This window comes from Geotrypetes seraphini, chromosome 15 (assembly GCF_902459505.1).
Source record: "Geotrypetes seraphini chromosome 15, aGeoSer1.1, whole genome shotgun sequence".
Lineage (NCBI taxonomy): Eukaryota > Metazoa > Chordata > Amphibia > Gymnophiona > Dermophiidae > Geotrypetes > Geotrypetes seraphini.
The window spans coordinates 23933301-23950722 of record NC_047098.1 but is presented as its reverse complement, the minus strand read 5'-3'; the positions used below and the strand labels follow the sequence as shown (position 1 = coordinate 23950722).

General features: G+C 40.5%; 1 protein-coding gene across 2 annotated transcripts in view; it reads right to left on the bottom strand.

The window, feature by feature from the left end:
* NOC2L (NOC2 like nucleolar associated transcriptional repressor) overlaps positions 1-17422 on the bottom strand; it is a 101968-nt gene that overhangs the window by 34664 nt on the left and 49882 nt on the right. For both annotated transcript variants that reach the window (XM_033921678.1, XM_033921679.1), the window contains exons 14-15: positions 16272-16373; positions 11101-11244 (exon numbers count right to left, since the gene is read on the bottom strand). In XM_033921678.1, coding sequence (XP_033777569.1) covers positions 11101-11244; positions 16272-16373 — 246 coding nt within the window. The remainder of the gene's footprint in view (positions 1-11100; positions 11245-16271; positions 16374-17422) is intronic.

Here is a 17422-nt window from a genome sequence, read left to right as displayed (position 1 = left end):
GATGGCTCAGGGGCGATATGATAGAGGTCTATACAGTACTGAGTGGAGTGGAAAGAGAAAATGTGAACTTTTACTTTCTTATACAGGTTTCCTCACTCCTTATTCAAGGGACATGCTGGTCTCCTTAAAGAGAAAGCCCTATCCCGACATTTCTTCCTTTGACACATCTTGTGAAGACAGACAGTCCCAAAAAGCATCTTGTAAAGATCTTCAAGGTTTCAAGGTTTATTAAAAATTTGTTATAGCGCTTATTCTAAAATTCAAAGTGATGTATAATAAAATTCATTATCAGCATATGATGGCACAAAAACAAATGATTCAAAACGGAACATATCATTACTGGGGATTGGTCAGTAAAAACAAAAATATATACACCAAACAAACAGAAGTAAAAACAAGAGGGAAAAGGAGAGAACTACAATCAGTAAAGGAAAGAACAAACAAGGAAAGAACAATAATGAGAGGGTTGACCTGGAAAACAACGATGAGATTGTTGCCCTTACGAGGGCAGTTATGTATCAAAAGCGTCTATGAATAGGAAAGTCTTCAACTTAAATCTTGAAAGGGCCTACGGAAGTTTCTTCCCTTATGTAATTAGGAATGGAACTCCAACGTGAAGGTGATGTCACTGCAAAATTATTAGATCTTAAAGTGTTAACATATTTTAACGTTAAGGAGATTTTGAGCTGCAGAACGGAGAGATCATGATGGGCTATATGGAATAAATAGTTGATCAATAAATTCTGGCCGATTATATAAACGGGTTTTAAAAGTTAAAAGGAGAATTTTGTAACTAATTTAGTGATTGATAGGTAGCCAATGTGCTTTATGCAGAAGGGGGGGGAGACGTGGTCATATTTCTTTGCATTATAAATGATTTTTACTGCTGTATTCTGGACAATCTGAAGTCGCCTAAGTTCTTTTTTTGTTATTCCTTTTAAGAGGGCACCGCAGTAATCTATACATGAAATAACAAGGGAATGGATTAGGATGCTCAAAGATGCAGTATCCAAAAGTTTAGAAATTGATCTTATCATTCTTAGCCGGTGAAAACATCGCTGGACAACTGTACTAATATGGAGATGCTAAGAGAATTTTCTACCTAAAGTGACCCATAACAATTTTAATAAAGGTACAGATTTGATGGGTGAGGATTCAAATTTCAAAGGGGCCTGTATAGATAATCCTTCTTTGAATTGAAAGGTCATGACGGTTGACTTATCAACGTTTAAGGATAACATGTTTGAATCCAACCAGAGTTTAATTCTCTCAAGTTTTTCATTAATGATAGCTACCTCACCAAGATTGTTCATATCTATAGGATGAATAAGCTGCACATCGTCAGCATAAGCGAACACCGTAAAACCGATAGACTAACCTAAGGTCAAGAGGGATGCCATAAAAATATTAAAGAGTAAAGATGATAATACTGAACCTTGAGGGATGCCGTACTTGTTTTTAAAAGATTCAGAAGATGCAGTATTAAAGATTACTTTAGAGGTGCGTTCTGAGAAGAAAGATGTAAACCAATCCAACACTTGATCGGTGATACCAATGTCTTGGAGGCGCTCCAAAAGAAGTTTACGATCAATTGTGTCAAAGGCCGAAGAGAGATCTAAAGAAATGAGTAATACAGATTAATGGTGATCAAGATGATATAGAATTTTTGTAGTCAGACCTATGAGCGAGAGTTCAATGGAATGGTGTTGACGGAACCCCGTTTGGTTTGAGTGTAACACGTTAGTCTTTTCGATGAAGTCCTTAACTTGCCTAAAGACCATTTTTTTGGTAAGCTTAGATAAGAAAGGAACATTAGTTATAGGCTGGTAATTAGAAACCTCTTTAGCACTGGTTTTATGATCTTTGATTATTGGGTAGATGATGGATTTTTTCCAATCATGGGGCAGTGATCCGGAGGCTAGGCTTGTCCTAACCAGATCCAAAATACCTGGGCCAAAAGTAGAGAAAAAACATCTCAAGAGGGAATTATTTCAGCCTTGGTTCCCTCAGTATTTAATGAATTCAGGCATCTTTGAATGTCTTGAAGGGTAGACAAAGAGAATCTTGAATGTTCTGAGAATGGAAACCTCTTTGACTTATTACTATCAGTAGCAGGCAAAGGATTGTGAGTGGTATTAGAATTTCTCTATATAATAGTTTCTCTAATTTTATGAATTTTATTGATGAGGTATGTAGCTATAGACTGAGCAGAAGGTAATTCCCCCGACATATTTGCTGCTTTTTTTGTTGATGTTAACGATTTCATGATTGTATATAGAGCAGAAGTGTTTTTAGCTTTTTAATTTGCCTGGATTAATATTCCTTTTTTTTTTTTTTTTATAATTTTTTATTTATAAGTTTTCACATTAATTAACAAGCATATCATCTTGTACAGAAAGTGTAATTAAGATAACATAGTATTGAAATTACCATCCAAAAAATAATTCAAATTATAATAGGAAATTATTTCTCTACTTAATCACACACTAGTCCTCAATTTATTAGGATCCATGATTAGGAAATAGGAGTGATTGAACCATCTAATAATTAACAAGAAAGCTCACTATCTGATGCTGAAACAGAGCTAAATAATTACTCGGACTTAGATATTATTCCATTTCAAGGCGCTTATTGGAGAGGAATGCCGTCAACTGAGCCGGTTCAAAAAACACATATTTTAAAGTACGATACCTCACTACACATTTACAAGGATATCTGAGGAAAAATAAACCACCAATTTGAGTCACACCCGGTTTCAATAATAGAAATTCCCTTCTTCTCTTTTGAGTCTCCCTAGAGACATCAGGAAAAATTTGAATATGGAAACCCAGGAAGTCTCTGGATCTATTTTTAAAGAAAAGTTTAAGGATCCAATCTTTGTCTGGAGCCAAAGCCACAGACAATAAGAGAGTGGCTGAAATAGCCACTTCTCTATCTGATTGTTCCAATAAAGCGGAAACGTCCAGGGAAAGTTCCTGAGATTTTTCAACACCTTCTTTCTTCTGAGAATCCTGAGTCTTTGTAGGTAGATAATACACTCTTGACAAAGGTGGTAAAGAGTTCTCAGGAATTTTAAGTATTTCCAGAAAGTAACGCTTTATCATTTCACTTGGGGAAATTGACGGAACCCTTGGAAAATTAATTAAACGTAAATTATTAATCCGGCTATTGTTTTCAAGTACTTCCAATTTTCTCCTTATAATCAAATTATCCTTTACAAGTAGATCATGATGGCTTCCAATCATTTTTATATCCTTCTTTTCTTCTTGCATATCTGATTTCAATAGTTTAATATCCTCTTTCAAAGTTTTTATTTCTTCTTTCTGGTCTTTCAATTCTTTATCTAAATTTTTAATTTGGGGATTCAAGGAATTCCCCAATGCCAATACTAATTCCCAAAGTGAATCTAGTGTAACTTCTGGGGGCTTAACTGGAGCAAAAGGAACTATTAGTGTAGTATAAGCAGGCTCAGGTGATTGGTTTACCTCCCCAGTGCCTTGTTCCTCCATAGCAGAAGATGATCCGGTTGCTGGTTTTTCCAAAAGAAGCAAGTCCTTTTGAGCCATTTCCTGCAGCGAGCCCTCCGATTCACTGGCCTCTCGAGGGGAGAATACTGCCTCTTCGGACACACTCTCCTCTCGCGGTGAGCTGGCTCCCAGCGGCAGCGGCTGGAGGGGAGGCGTCCTGATGTCGGGGCTCAGAGTGACGTCTAGCCCGTGGGTTTCTGCCGAGGCACTCCTCTCTGCCGGCACTCTCAACGAGCGATTCCCCGAAGCAGCTGGCTCCGTTTGCAGGCGTCTGAAAATGTCCTCGATTGTAGGAACTATGGGCACTAATCGCTGGGAGGCACCACCAACGCTTCTGCCCCGTCTTTTCGGCATCGTTGAAGGGTAAGAGAAAAAACACTCTCAGACGATCTGGCAGCATTCAGATAGCAGCAGCCATCTTGGATCCGAATCCCCCCAATATTCCTTTTAACTTTTATTTATTTCAGATTTGTAGTAGTTAGCATATTCCTTGAATTTATTATGATTTGTTAAGGTTTTATGATGTCACCATTTCCTCTCGAGAGAGCGTAGTTGTTTTTTAATTAGGGATAGTCTGTATGTGTACCAGGGATTTTTCAGTTTGCATGGAGAAAGTGTAAAGGTTGAGATTGGAGCCAAAGAGTTTAAAAGAGCGGAAATGGAAGTGTTCCATGCTGAAAGTTTTTCATCAATAGACATCTTGTCGTCCGGGTTAAATTTGATATGGGAGTCAACAGATGCTGCCTCCAATTTATTGTAATCTCGCGTGGTGATTGTTTTGGAATTAAGTTTAACTTGATGAGATGTAGTGTGGTGTGCAAAAGAGATAAAGAAATGATCAGACCAGGGAATTGGTTTAAACTTGGGAACTTGAAAAAAGCTAAGTTGAGAGGTTTGTACAAGCATCATGTCTAAAGTGTGTCCTGTTGAATGTGTAGGACTAGAGATTATAGGGCAAAGACATAGACCGTTCAAGAGGCTATGAAGCTCTGTGGAGGCTGCGTTATTATGATCATCAAAGTGAATGTTAAAGTCACCCAAGATAATTGGGTTTGGGGAGGAGATGCAAAAATCAAAGATAGTAGATTGAAGAAGTACAAAAGTTTGACTACTAATAGGAGGCGGGAGGTAGAGTAGTAAGTAATCTGAAGGGGGATTAAATCTGAGTTTGAACTGGATGGTTTCAAGGAACCAATTACCTGAGAAAAATTCAAGAACTGAAATTAAAGAAGGTCGATGAATAATAGCCAGCCCACTTCTTATTTTTCCTTTCCGATGATTATAATAGTAAGTGAAACCTGGGGGACAAGAGTATGTGAAATAGCTTTCTTCCCCATCTGCTAACCAGGTTTCGGTAATGCAGAGAATATCAAGATTGTTCTGTGTTATTTCGTCATGTAAAAGATGATGTTTAGTTTTTAGTGATTGTGAATTAATAAGACCAATATTAAGCGAGTTGAGTTGAGCAACAGATGGTTTTATCGATGAAAGTGGGTGGAGTAAATTAAAATTTTAAGGAGTCAAGGGATGAGAAGCCTTATAGACAGTCTCGGGACGGTGGCCCCAGTGAACAGGAATTTGGTTATAAGGTGAGGACATAATTGTAGCACAAATAAGCAGAGATGAAAGAATTGAGAAGGAAGGCTTATAAAGGAAATACCTAAAAAAAAAAAAAAAAGAAGAGAAAAAATAGGGGCCAAAAGGAAGCACCCTCAGGAGCACATTAAGGAGCATTACTTGACTGGTATCATTTAACTTTTCCAACCACATATATAGGGCCAATCCCTTTAAAAGCTCAATGGAGCAGTCACAATCCCAAATTGTACCCAAGCTCTAATCACAAAAAAATGGAAGGTCTGTAAATGAAGTTCAACACTCTCCCTTGTTTGGGTCACCCTTCTTGGCAATCCCAAATAGAATAATCACTCAAAATAAGGGAACACACTTCAAATTATTGATTATACAAAACAAAAACCCCAAAAACAAGAGACGTGTATTTCGGTTCCTTTCCTGCAATGGGAGACACACTAGGGGGTCTTTTTATTGAGGTGCACTAAAGATTAGAGCACACTAAATGCTAAGGCACCCATTATATTCTATAGTAAAAGGACTCCTATATTAGGAAAATATACTATCAAATTAGTCTCAAAGGCTCAACAAGCATAGAAAGCAGTCTGGAGATGGAGCACATTGGGTTTTTTCCTACAGGCTTTTTTTTTTTTTTTTTTGGGGGGGGGGTTTCCCCACAGGCTAGTAGGTTTTTAGTTGTGCTCTTATTTTCTGGCAACACCAACTAATGATATGCTTCATAAAAGCATTGCAGTAATCCACAAAAAAAGAACCACAAACCTTCGGCCCACCATTCTAAACACCTCTTGGTATAAAAAAAAGTTTTTTTTCTCAACTTCAGGAAACCGAAAGCCTCATTTATCATCACCCCTAAATCTCTTATCCAACACCTCTATTCCCTTCCCTCCCCGTTTTAATGGAGTGAAATCATTCACCCCTGTAAATCGGAACTACCTCTGTCTCTTTCCTATTATAGAATAGGCCACTGTAACATAACCTAACTTTATTCTTCTATACTGCCACAATCCAATGAATTCTAGGCGGTTTATACAAAATATTAATGGAGTAAATATGTTAGCTAAAAAAAGACAGTAAAATTTTTTAAGTTATGAATAAAACTTCAAATTAGGAGATAAATTTATCAAATAGTATCGTCTTGATTTCTTTTCAAAATGCGCCGTAAGACCAGCATGGTTCCTCCAATATAATTACCCAACCAGGATTGTTGTTTACTTGCTTGATATGCAAGCATCCTATCTAGAAAAGACCTATATTTGCAGCCTAGGATCTTCGGGTATGCAAATAAATTACAATTCCTGGTTATGCTCGCAGGGTTATATAGCACAAAATGAGTTAAAAAGGTAGGTAGGGGCCAATCCCCAAACCAACTTAAAACAAATACATGAAAATTTAAATATTACACGTGCTTCCACTGGTAGCCAATGCAATAGTCGATAATAAGGACTGACATGATCACTTTTCTTCAGTCCAAATATCAGACGAATGGCCGTATTCTGCACTATTCTCAATTTTCTCCAATCCATTTAAATTCCTGTGTATCTCTTCCTATAAGCACTTCTAATGAGGTTAGAAAAAAAACAAAACATATTTTGCAAAACAACAGACACCATTGGGCCTTTATAAATGAGGTTCACAAATGTCACTACACAAATTTACTCTCGATACAACACAGATGTAAACATGTGCATGTATTTCATAAAATAGACACATGCGTTGTAATTCCACCCAAACTCTGTCCATGGTAATGCCTATGTGCAGAACGCATGGAGAAGTGTTATCTTGGCGTGCCTACATTTCTACAAGAAAACACTTTATTAAATTGCCACCTCCATGGAAGGGCCTTGTGCTGCTTTGGCCCTGCTTGAAAAACACAGGACATACAGCGGTCCCTAGCATATGGGTACTCTGACATGGTAGGGACACATTTCTTCTTCACACAAAGCAGCTGTTGTGTTTTTGGCTGCTGAACTGCGGAACCTTTTGCTCCAGTTCCCTGGTGATAGAGGAAGATGTCAAACATGACCTCTTCTCCAAGCCACAGAACCCAAAAGGAAGTTTTTCACTTTTTTCTGAACTTTCCACTGGGTTCAGCTAATCCCACACCTTCTGTTCACTGCAAACTAATGGTTTTTCCAACATTCCCAACATGAGCCAGGAAACTTTAAGAACAGTGATGACTCCTAAAAACCTTCACTCGCTGTCCAATCCCTGTGTTTTGCTTGAGATAAAAAAGTTGGTTACTACTACTATAATGTTATAATAAGTGGTTGCACAATTTAGTGTGGTAATGCCACAAATTGTCCCTATGCTGGTAAAGAGCTGTAGTGTCCTACAGGTGGACTGACATACCACTTGAGGAATGTGGCATGCAACAGAACAGTCCTGACCTGTAGTGAGATGCCCTTCATAACCACTAATGTTAGCAGAAACATTCCAAGACAGTGAGAGGTTTTCAGAAGTGACTGTTATTTAATCGGGACGTCTCCCTGAGAAGAGTGAAATAGGTACATTGGTTGGTTTGGGGTTTTGTTTTTTAATCCCACGTCTGCTTTGCTGTTCCCCGGTTTCCTTACGAGACTCCTGCATTATGCTCTGCTCATCAGCAAGGATGAGGCCTGGCACCAAACAACCTCAATGCTGCTGCTGCCAGCTATCTCTGAACCGCCTTGGCAAAAACCATGGAAACCAAAGTGGCAGGGAAGGATTCCAGAGCATCCTGTGGCCACGCCCTTTCTCCTGGCTGCTCCTCAAAGAGCTCATTTTCCAGCCCTTTAAGCTGTGTCAACAGTACAAAAGGCCAGTGATTAGTACTGGGATGCCCTTGCAAAGCTCTCCTGTCCTGGAGATGAAATTAGCCTCCTCCAACTCCCATTTGCCTGACAAGAGTTCAGCATGCTTCGGATATGGAAACCAACAATGCAGTATGGGGGTGGGGAATGGAGGCAAGTTAATGAAGGAATATTTATCACTTTCCTCTAGTGCAAGCCCCCCATCTCCCAGTTTCAGTTCTAGGGAGGATACAGCGACAGTCTCCCTCCCCCCCCTCTGTAGTAGGTGCATCGCTCCTGCTTTCTTTTCCTCGCACGTCTCATGCTTGTGTGCTCAAGTTCTGTTGTGGTGCCAGAGTGTCTAAGGACGGAGCTTGGCACACAGAGATGAAGATTTATATTACCAGTACGCTTCCTCATCTTCCATTAAAATATTTATTAAGGCACTAATCCTCACCGCATTGGGTTCGGTTTAAGAGATGGCTGGCACCGGCTGCAAGAAAAATTATGACAAACATATTTTGTAATTATTGTCTTGTGCCTGTGGCAGCACAAGGGATGTGGAGTCTGTTCATGGTAGAGGCATGTCTGAGCTCCCCGAGGCTGCCTCTTCTCATACTGGCACAGGAAATCTGCAATGGGGCACGGGGTCAAATCCTTGCACCCAGACAGTGGCAACACTTTAGGCATCAAATACCAGAGCAAGAACAAAGCATTCATTTTGCAAGCCAGGCCCAGGGATTTGATGCTGTGTGTGTTAATGGGGAAATGCATTAAGAAGCACTCACTGATTTTCCATTCCACTGGGAAAGAACTTTGGGGTACAGCTTGTACGAAAGAGTCAACATTTGTCTGTGAAACACTTTGAGATGCATAAAGAGGAAACAAAAGGTAATAATTAATCATGTTTTACCTACATTCAACCAAAATTATGAGTTTCTCCTTTAAAGGAATAGAACACGGTAGTAGGGGGGAGGGGAAAAGAGAAACAAAAGTTGTCTGAGGCTCTTACACAAAAGGTTGTGAAACACCAGTCAGACCACAAAATTTCCTCACACTGTCCTCTGCCATGAAAGATGAAACAGAACCATTACAGGAAAAGCTACACATTCCTCTTGCCCTAGGTGACAGTAGGAGTGAGGTCTATGCTGGATGGAGGAAGGGGGGGGGAGACCAGAATCAACACTGTCCTCCAAACCACCCCAGACTTGCCGAGCATCAAATCACATGCGCTGGCTTCCCCGAACAGCTGAAAGTTTAACTTGTACACCAGTTCAGCTCTTCTCCCCATATGTGCCTATTTTGCCACCATTCTAGGAGCCCTATATATAGCTTTGTGGGACCTCTGTCTCAGCCTCTTTAGTCAGGACCTTGAGCTTTTTCTCAGCCTAAAAAGAAGAACATAAGACTGCAGTGATACTCACTCTGACTGCTGCTGTTTGGACCCCAGGAATGTTATCGCTGCTGTTATTAAAACAAGCTGAGACTAAGCCCCGAGAAACACAGTATTCCCAGAACCGATGGAACACTTTGCTCTATTTCAGGTGAAGTTCTGCCTCTGCCATGTCTGGAATGGGGGTGAGGAGGGAAGGGTATCTTACATAAGAACATAAGAATAGCCTTACTGGGTCAGAACAACGGTCCATCAAGTCCAGTAGCCCGTTCTCACGGTGGCCAATCCAGGTCACTAGTACCTGGCCAAAACCCAAGGAGTAGCAACATTCCATTCAGAATCCTAAAGAACAGCAAGATTCCGGAACCCCAAAGAGTAGCAACATTCCATGCTACCGATTCAGGGCAAGCAGTGGCTTCCCCCATGTCTTTCTCATTAACAGACTATGGACTTTTCCTCCAGGAATTTGTCCAAACCCATCTTAAAACCAGCTACGCTATCCGCTCTTACTACAAGCTCTGGCAATGCGTTCCAGAGCTTAACTATTCTCCGAGTGAAAAAATATTTCTTTTTATTGGTTTTAAAAGTATTTATATATTCAATTTTCTAAACCATTCTCCCAGGGGAGCTCACAACAGTTACATGAATTATTCAGGCTCCTGAGCATTTTTCCCTGTCTGTCCCGGTGAGCTCACAATCTGTCTAATGTACTTGGGGCAATGGGGGGATTAAGAGATGTGTCCAGGATCACAAGGAGCAACATAGGTTTGAACCCACAACCTCAGGGTGCTGGGGCTGTAGCTTTAACCACTGCGCCACACTCTCCTCATTCTTTCCTGTAACTTCATCGCATGTCCCCTGGTCTTTGTAATTTTTGATGGAGTGAAAAATCGATCCGCTTGTACCCATTCTCCTATCAGCATGGCTAGCATCAAAATGACAGAGCAGGTGGTACATGATTATTGAGGTAAAAAAGACGGCAAGAGAATACTGAAGATTGGGCTACCGAATTTTCGGTTCATAGTCTAAAGCGCGCGAGGACAAAGGCGTGCCGACAACTGAGCGCAGGACTTCATCGCGCCAAAAAAAAAACGTATTTTAAAGGGCTCCGACGGGGGGTGTTGGTGGGGGAACCCCCCCTTTACTTAATAGAGATCGCGCTGGCATTGTGGGGGGTTTGTAACCCCCCTCATTATACTGGAAACTTAACTTTTTCCCTGTTTTTTAGGGAAAAAGTTAAGTTTTCAGTATAATGTGGGGGGTTACACCCCCCCCAACATAGCAGCGTGCTGCAGCGCGATCCCTATTAAATGGAGTGGGGGAGTTCCCCCCACCAGAGCCCTTTAAAATATGGGTTTTCTTCGGCGAGATGAAGCCTTGCGCTCAGTTGTCCGCGCTCAGTTGTCGGCACGCCTTTGTCCTCGCGCGCTTTTGACCCGCCAACGAATTTTCAATTGCTCTTTATTCGAGAGTTAGTCTTCTCAGACACAAATATGTTAACATGCCCCAGCTATTACTGTTCATCAGTCAACTGCAAAGAAGCAGAAGACCAGGAGTTGGAAGGACTTGGAGCTCAAAGAGTTAATATATTTTGGAAGGCGCAGAGGGTTTATGAGCAGGGGGGAGTGATGACCCCCACCCACCACCACCAAATATTAGGAGCTTAAGGATACACATCTTAGAGGTGGGGCTCCTGTAGTCTCCCAGAAAACTGGAAGACATGCATGCCAACTCTGTGACCCCTTTCTTCCCTCACACAGCATCCCCCCCCAAGCTGGAGTCTGTCTGTCTTTTCAGGAAGTGGAATCCATGTCAGACTTACCACAGCCTCCCTGTGGGCGACGCTGAAGGAGGCTTTCTGACGCTTGCTGGCAATATAAGTTGAATTTTCCTGTATCTTCTCCAGCAGCTGCCGGATCTGCTTGCTGTAGTTGGCTATTTTACAATGCTTCAGGAAAGCTTTGAGCTGCAATAGCAAAGAGAGAGGGGAAGACAAAAAAATACCAAAGTATTAGAAATTGCTCAAATACCTTCAACTCCCAATCAGCAGCTGGACACAGGGAAAGGGGCCAAAAATTTCCTGCTGCCTCACAAATAATTTTGCTAGGTGTTAATCTCAATGCTGGACACGCTCACGAGGCTTCCAGAGGATTTTTTTTCAGAATCCCTAACCAGATTCTGTCCTCTTTTTCACTGAACTACTTTGCTTCGGGTATCTGATTAAATTCCTGGGGTACAGGAAAGGAAAGCGATGGAATAAATCACTCCCTGATGAAGGAAAAAGAAAAAACCCAGGGCCTGTTCCTCCATCAGCGGATTACCCAGTGAGATACACATCAGCAGGAAAAATGATCCCCTATGGTGGCAACTCTTTCTCCTGTACTAACTGGCACAAAGAGACCAGAACTCCAAAACAGTAGCCAATGAATACCAAGGCAAGAGGTAAGGATGCCACTAGAAGCCAAGGTATTCACAAAGACAGAACATAACTAAATGATATGGACCTTTGCACCAGTTGATCAGGAAGTGTTTCCTGCTGCTAACAGGTTGCAGAACAAACTAGACCTGGGATGAACCTAACAAGCAGAGAAGCATAACAAGCCAGGGAAAGTGAAGGGCTCTGCCAGGGCCCCACCCGGAGGCTCCAACTGCAGGGAACACAGAGCAGCTGTTGATACATCTGTGGCAGGCAAATCCTTCCCCCAGGCCCACGGGAATGCTGGCTAATCCTCCCTTCCCTGGGGTTCCTGCACAGTCTGTATCACAATGGAGCATTTCAGAGCCAGGCAGCAGCAGCAGCTGTGTGTGCTGTGGGGGAAGGAAAAGTCTCAACTTAGCCCCCAGACTCGCATGCCCAGCCAGAAGTGGAGGAAGGAAACCAGGCGAAGCTAAAAGCAGACTCTTCAGATCTTGCAACGTTATGATGGGAAGGGCACTACAGGACAAAAGTGGAGGGCTGAAGATCTTCCACCACCCCTCAACATCTTTTGAAAGATCACTGGCACATTACCCCGAGGAAGGCTCTTTTAATAATAAAGGGGCACAATACAGTCGATATTTCAAAATATGTGCTAAATTTAATTAACCCTTTTAATGTCAACGTGCCTGCATTAAGAGCTGTGGAATTGGAATTGGAGTCGAAAGCTTAGTGTACCAACTCCACTGTCCTGCTTGCATCCTTTCCAGCTAAGGGGATTATATTTTTAGCAACGAAATGTTCAAACCACACAACTATTTCTTATTCAAGTTTAGCCAGACAACTCATATAGGAAGAAGAACATTCCAGTGGTGGAAAGGTAGTTGGAACCCAAGCACAGTACCGGGTAGAGCTTTGGATTCTTGCCCAGAAATAGCTAAGAAGAAAAAATTTAAATTGAATCAGGTTGGGCAGAGTGGATAGACCATTTGGATTTTTATCTGCCGTCATCTACTATGTTACTATATTACTATCCAGAATCATTAGATGAAGAAAATGTGAGCAAATAATTCCCTAGGTCAAAGGGATTCAGGGTAAGATAACACTACAGGGGGTCAGCAGCTTCCCAGCCCCTAGTTTTAGAGAAACAGAGAAACATGACGGCAGATAAAGGCCAAATGGCCCATCTGCAGCATCCACTATCTCCTCCTCTCCCTAAGAGATCCCAAGGGCCTGTCCCACGCTTTCTTGAACTCAGACACAGTCTTCGTCTCTACTACCTCTACCGAGAGAGAATGTGACTTATAAACAGGCAATTTATTGTTCAGATACTACCATCACAAGGTGAAATGAGAGGGAAGGGAGAAAAGCAAACAATTTCACTATAGGTGTTTTCTATGGACAGCAGAATGGAAAAAAAAAATAAAATTCTCCACCAGGATATCAAACAGGTATTTTCTAGTACTCAAATCTGCAGATCACACCAAAGTAGTTAAAACAGTAGAGGATGGCACAGATTTATTGGAGACTTGGATACTGGGTATCTCAGTAGCAGACGCCATCTCGTGTGGACAAGCACAAAGTGATGCACACAGGGAAAGAAAACAAACAAAACAGTCCACCCCAGAAGAAAAACTGGGGAACTGATGATCTTGATGACGTCTTTATCTGAACAAGGTGCAGACCAAAGAAACCAATATAAAAGTACCAATTTAAAAAAAAAAGGACAACAATACACAGTAAAAGATTTGCGGTATAGACCCGACACGGGCCGTGTTTGGGTCATGAACGACCTTCTTCCGGGGTCCGGTACTACTAAATGCCACAAGTAAAGGATTGCAAAATAAACTACTGTGTAAGAGTAATTGTCGCCGATCGAGGCGATGCCATCACAGGGAAACCAACCTCAACTACAGGTACACTAGATCAGTGGTTCCCAACCCTGTCCTGGAGGACCTGGAGAGATTTGCATATAATGGAAGTGACAGGCTTGCAAATCTGCTCCATGCATATTCATTAGGGCTAGCCTGAAAACCCGATTGGCCTGGTGGTCCTCCAGGACAGGGTTGGGAACCACTGCACTAGATAGAGTTTGAGCCCACCGGGACAGATAGGGAACTATGATAAAGTACCTGAATGTAGACCACTTAGGATATAAGTGGTATATAAATAATAAAATAAAATAAAACACACATGTAGCTTGGTGTAGTAGCCAGGAGTAGTCCACTGCTGGGAAAGCTAGAGGCTCAAGTTACCAGTAGAGTGCTAGATCCCAAGTAGTAAAACAGATTTTATGCTGCTTATCCTAGGGAATAAGCAGTGGATTTTCCCAAGCCATTTCAATAATAACATATGGACTTCTCTTTTAGAAAATTAGCCAAACCTTTTTTAAACCCTGCTAAGCTAACTGATTTCACCACATTCGCTGGCAATAAATTCCAGGGTTTAACTATCCTTTGTGTGAAGAAATATTTCTCTGGTTGAAGAAATATTTCTCTGGTTTGTTTTAAATCTACTACTTAGTAGCTTCATCGCGTGTCCTCTAGTCCTAGTATTTTTGGAAAGAGTAAACAAGTGATTAATATCTATCCTTTCCATTCCACTCAGTATTTTATAGGCCTCTATCCCTGAGCCATTTCTTCTCCAAGCTGAAGAGCCCTAGCCACTTTAGCCATTCCTCATAGGAAAGTTGTCCCATCCCTTTTATCATTTTCGTCACCCTTATTGGTACCTTTTCTAACTCTACTAAATATTTTTTGAGACATGGCGACCAGAATTGCACACAATGGGAAATTTCTGTGGTCCCAATATTAGCTGTCAGTGACGAGCATTTTGCTGACTGCCACCAGTGTTAAATCTGGAAATTCAGTATCAAGTCACGCCCGGGGTCCAATAATGAATTTCAGGGTATAGGGAGCTGGCTAAGACAGACAGTTAAATGTGATATTCAACACTTAACCAGCTATGAGGAAACCACATAAAGACAGGACTGTGCTATATGTGTTCCTATTTGTGCGGTTATCAGTTACATGCCGACTTCACCCCTGGAGCACCCCCAAACAACTGCCACTTGAGCACTGAACTGGGCATGTTCAACAGCACTAGCTGGTTAAGTACTGCTGAAAATGCCAAGTTAACCCCAGACAGTCAATTTTTAAATCGTTTTGAAAATTGGGCCCAGTATCGTTCTGACACATTTTCTTGAGTTAAGACTGCATTTCTTGGTATTGGAAAAATTCTTATTTCTCTACAAGATTCACGGTTATAGCTTGGGAGCGATATCTCTATAAATTAAAACCATTTGCCTTTTTTTTTTTTTTTACCACTATGTCCAGTTTAATCACATCCAGCTTTTTAGTTGACCATAACCTGTTCATGCTCCCTAATTTTTTTACGGTCATGAACCCAGGGCCTTTCTAGTAATGTTTAAGTTTCCAATGAATGAGACATGTCGCCTTGTTTGCCTGTCTGTATAGAAGTTTTCTTTTTTAAAAAAAAAAAATATATATATATATTTTATTAAGTTTCAAAATACTTAACAGTGCAAAACATAATTTATAAACAGACAATAAAACATGAAAAAGCACTAAAATTTACAAGTATTTAAACAAAATCTTTTATCCCTCCCCCTTCCAGTAATAATCAACATTAATAACAAACATTTTACCCACCCTCCTGCCCACCCTGGATGTGCATAGAATTACCAAATATAATATTCAAATATATCTAACCTGATGTATTATATGATGTCAATGGGCCCCATATCAATTTAAATTTACTACTATACCCTAACAATTCCGCATTTATCTTCTCATTCCTATACGTGGAGCATAGGTTTGCCCACCAAAAAGAGAAGTTAAGACGATCAGCATTCTTCCAGTTCTGCGTGATCATCTGCATTGCCACCCCAGTCATAATTATGAAAAGACGACATTTATTACGATCTATCAGGGGCCTTATATGTAAAACAAATGTAGTTTATCCTTGTATTCCTTATGTATCTTCAAATAACTATAGATAAGATTGTATGTTTATTGTTCTAATGGTTGTTATTTGTCCCCCCAAATTACTATTGTTAAACGCATTGAAATATTTGATATTGCGTTCAAATCAAAATTTTAATAAACTTGAAACTTAAAATTATACCACATATGACTATCTCATATGTAGAGGTTTTCTGCCATAAGAACTTTGCAAAAATGGGCTAAGAAAAACAGCAAGGCAATCGACCTGCGATATCCAAGTTGGAAGAAAATGAAGAAGCAGGTCATAAATAAAAAAGTCTTTTATTCAAATCTTCAAAATGCTCCCAGGTTTCAAAGGTAGCTGCCCGACATCATGGTCACTATTTCCCGGGAGCAAAGAAAAACCAGAAGGTGCAATGTTTAAAACTTCACCAAACCTGGTCTAAAACAGTTTCTCAACCTGGGTGTGCTAATTGCATGATGAAAAAGGGAATTCCTGTGGCTTTAAACAGCGGGAGGCAAAGGTAACATTAATGAACAGGGAAGGCTAATGAGGTTAGCTATCCGAGCAGAATGATGGAAATGGGAAAGCTGACTTCCAAAGCCTCTTACCTGGAGGACTGCGGGCAGGATCAGCTCTGGGAATCCAATAGAATGAGCCTGGCTGTGGAGATATTCCAACATTAGATCATATAGCTGCTCGATAAGGCCATCCTGCAAGAAGAGAGGAGATGATGCCATAGGACATATAGGAGCTCAGGTGTCCCTAGTAATATTACTTTGAAAAAATAACTGCAAGATACACGGGTACTTTCTAACTCCATTCACTACTGGAAATTGTTCTTTATGTGGTAGATAGAGTGATGTTGCTCATCTGAAACACGTGTTTTCTGAAGACAGCGGGATTGATAAGGCATATAAGTGGGCAATGTTATTGAATGGTGCTGGCGAGAAGCAAAAAGAAAACTGCAGACCAGTATGTACAAGATGCAGGCTATGTTTATTATACCAAATATTTAATGCAGTTAAATGTTTTTTTATTTATTGAATTTTTATAATAATATAAGTATACAATGATAACTAGATACAGATCAGAGATGAAGAAATTAAAATTAACAAAATAAGATATAGACAAGTAATATTTAACTCTTATTTAGCCCAAAATATTTGGAGATCAAGAAAGGAAATAAATTTCAAATCAACTATTTAGATTATTAGAGTAACGACATGAGATAACCCATTTCACAACCAGATGGAAGGTCATATCTAATTAGTCATGGTATTCACACCTTCTTTAGAAGTAATAAATTCCAATAACTGTTTGGGCTCAAAAAATAAAAAATTCTTATTTTGAAATAGCACATAACATTTTGAGGGAAATTTAAGAAGAAATGTAACCCCTAGAGCAAGAACTCTTGGTTTTAAGGCCAAGAATTCTTTTCTACGTCTCTGGGTTTTTTGAGCTAAATCAGGAAAAATTCGTACATTAGAGGCCAAAAACTTGTCATTAATATGACGGAAATACAAACGCAAAATAAATTCCCTGTCACTTTCCAGGGCTATTGTAAGCATCAAGGTAGTTCTATCAGTCACAACCTCAAGGGAGTTTTCTAAATAAGTTGTTAAATCCATATCCACATTTTGAGCTGGTTGCTTTCCAATAGGAGTAGACTCCTCTTGTATGCAGTTAAATGTTACCATCTTATTCCAAACCAAGAGACCCGACACGGTCCGTGTTTCAGAGAACACGCCTTCTTCAGGGG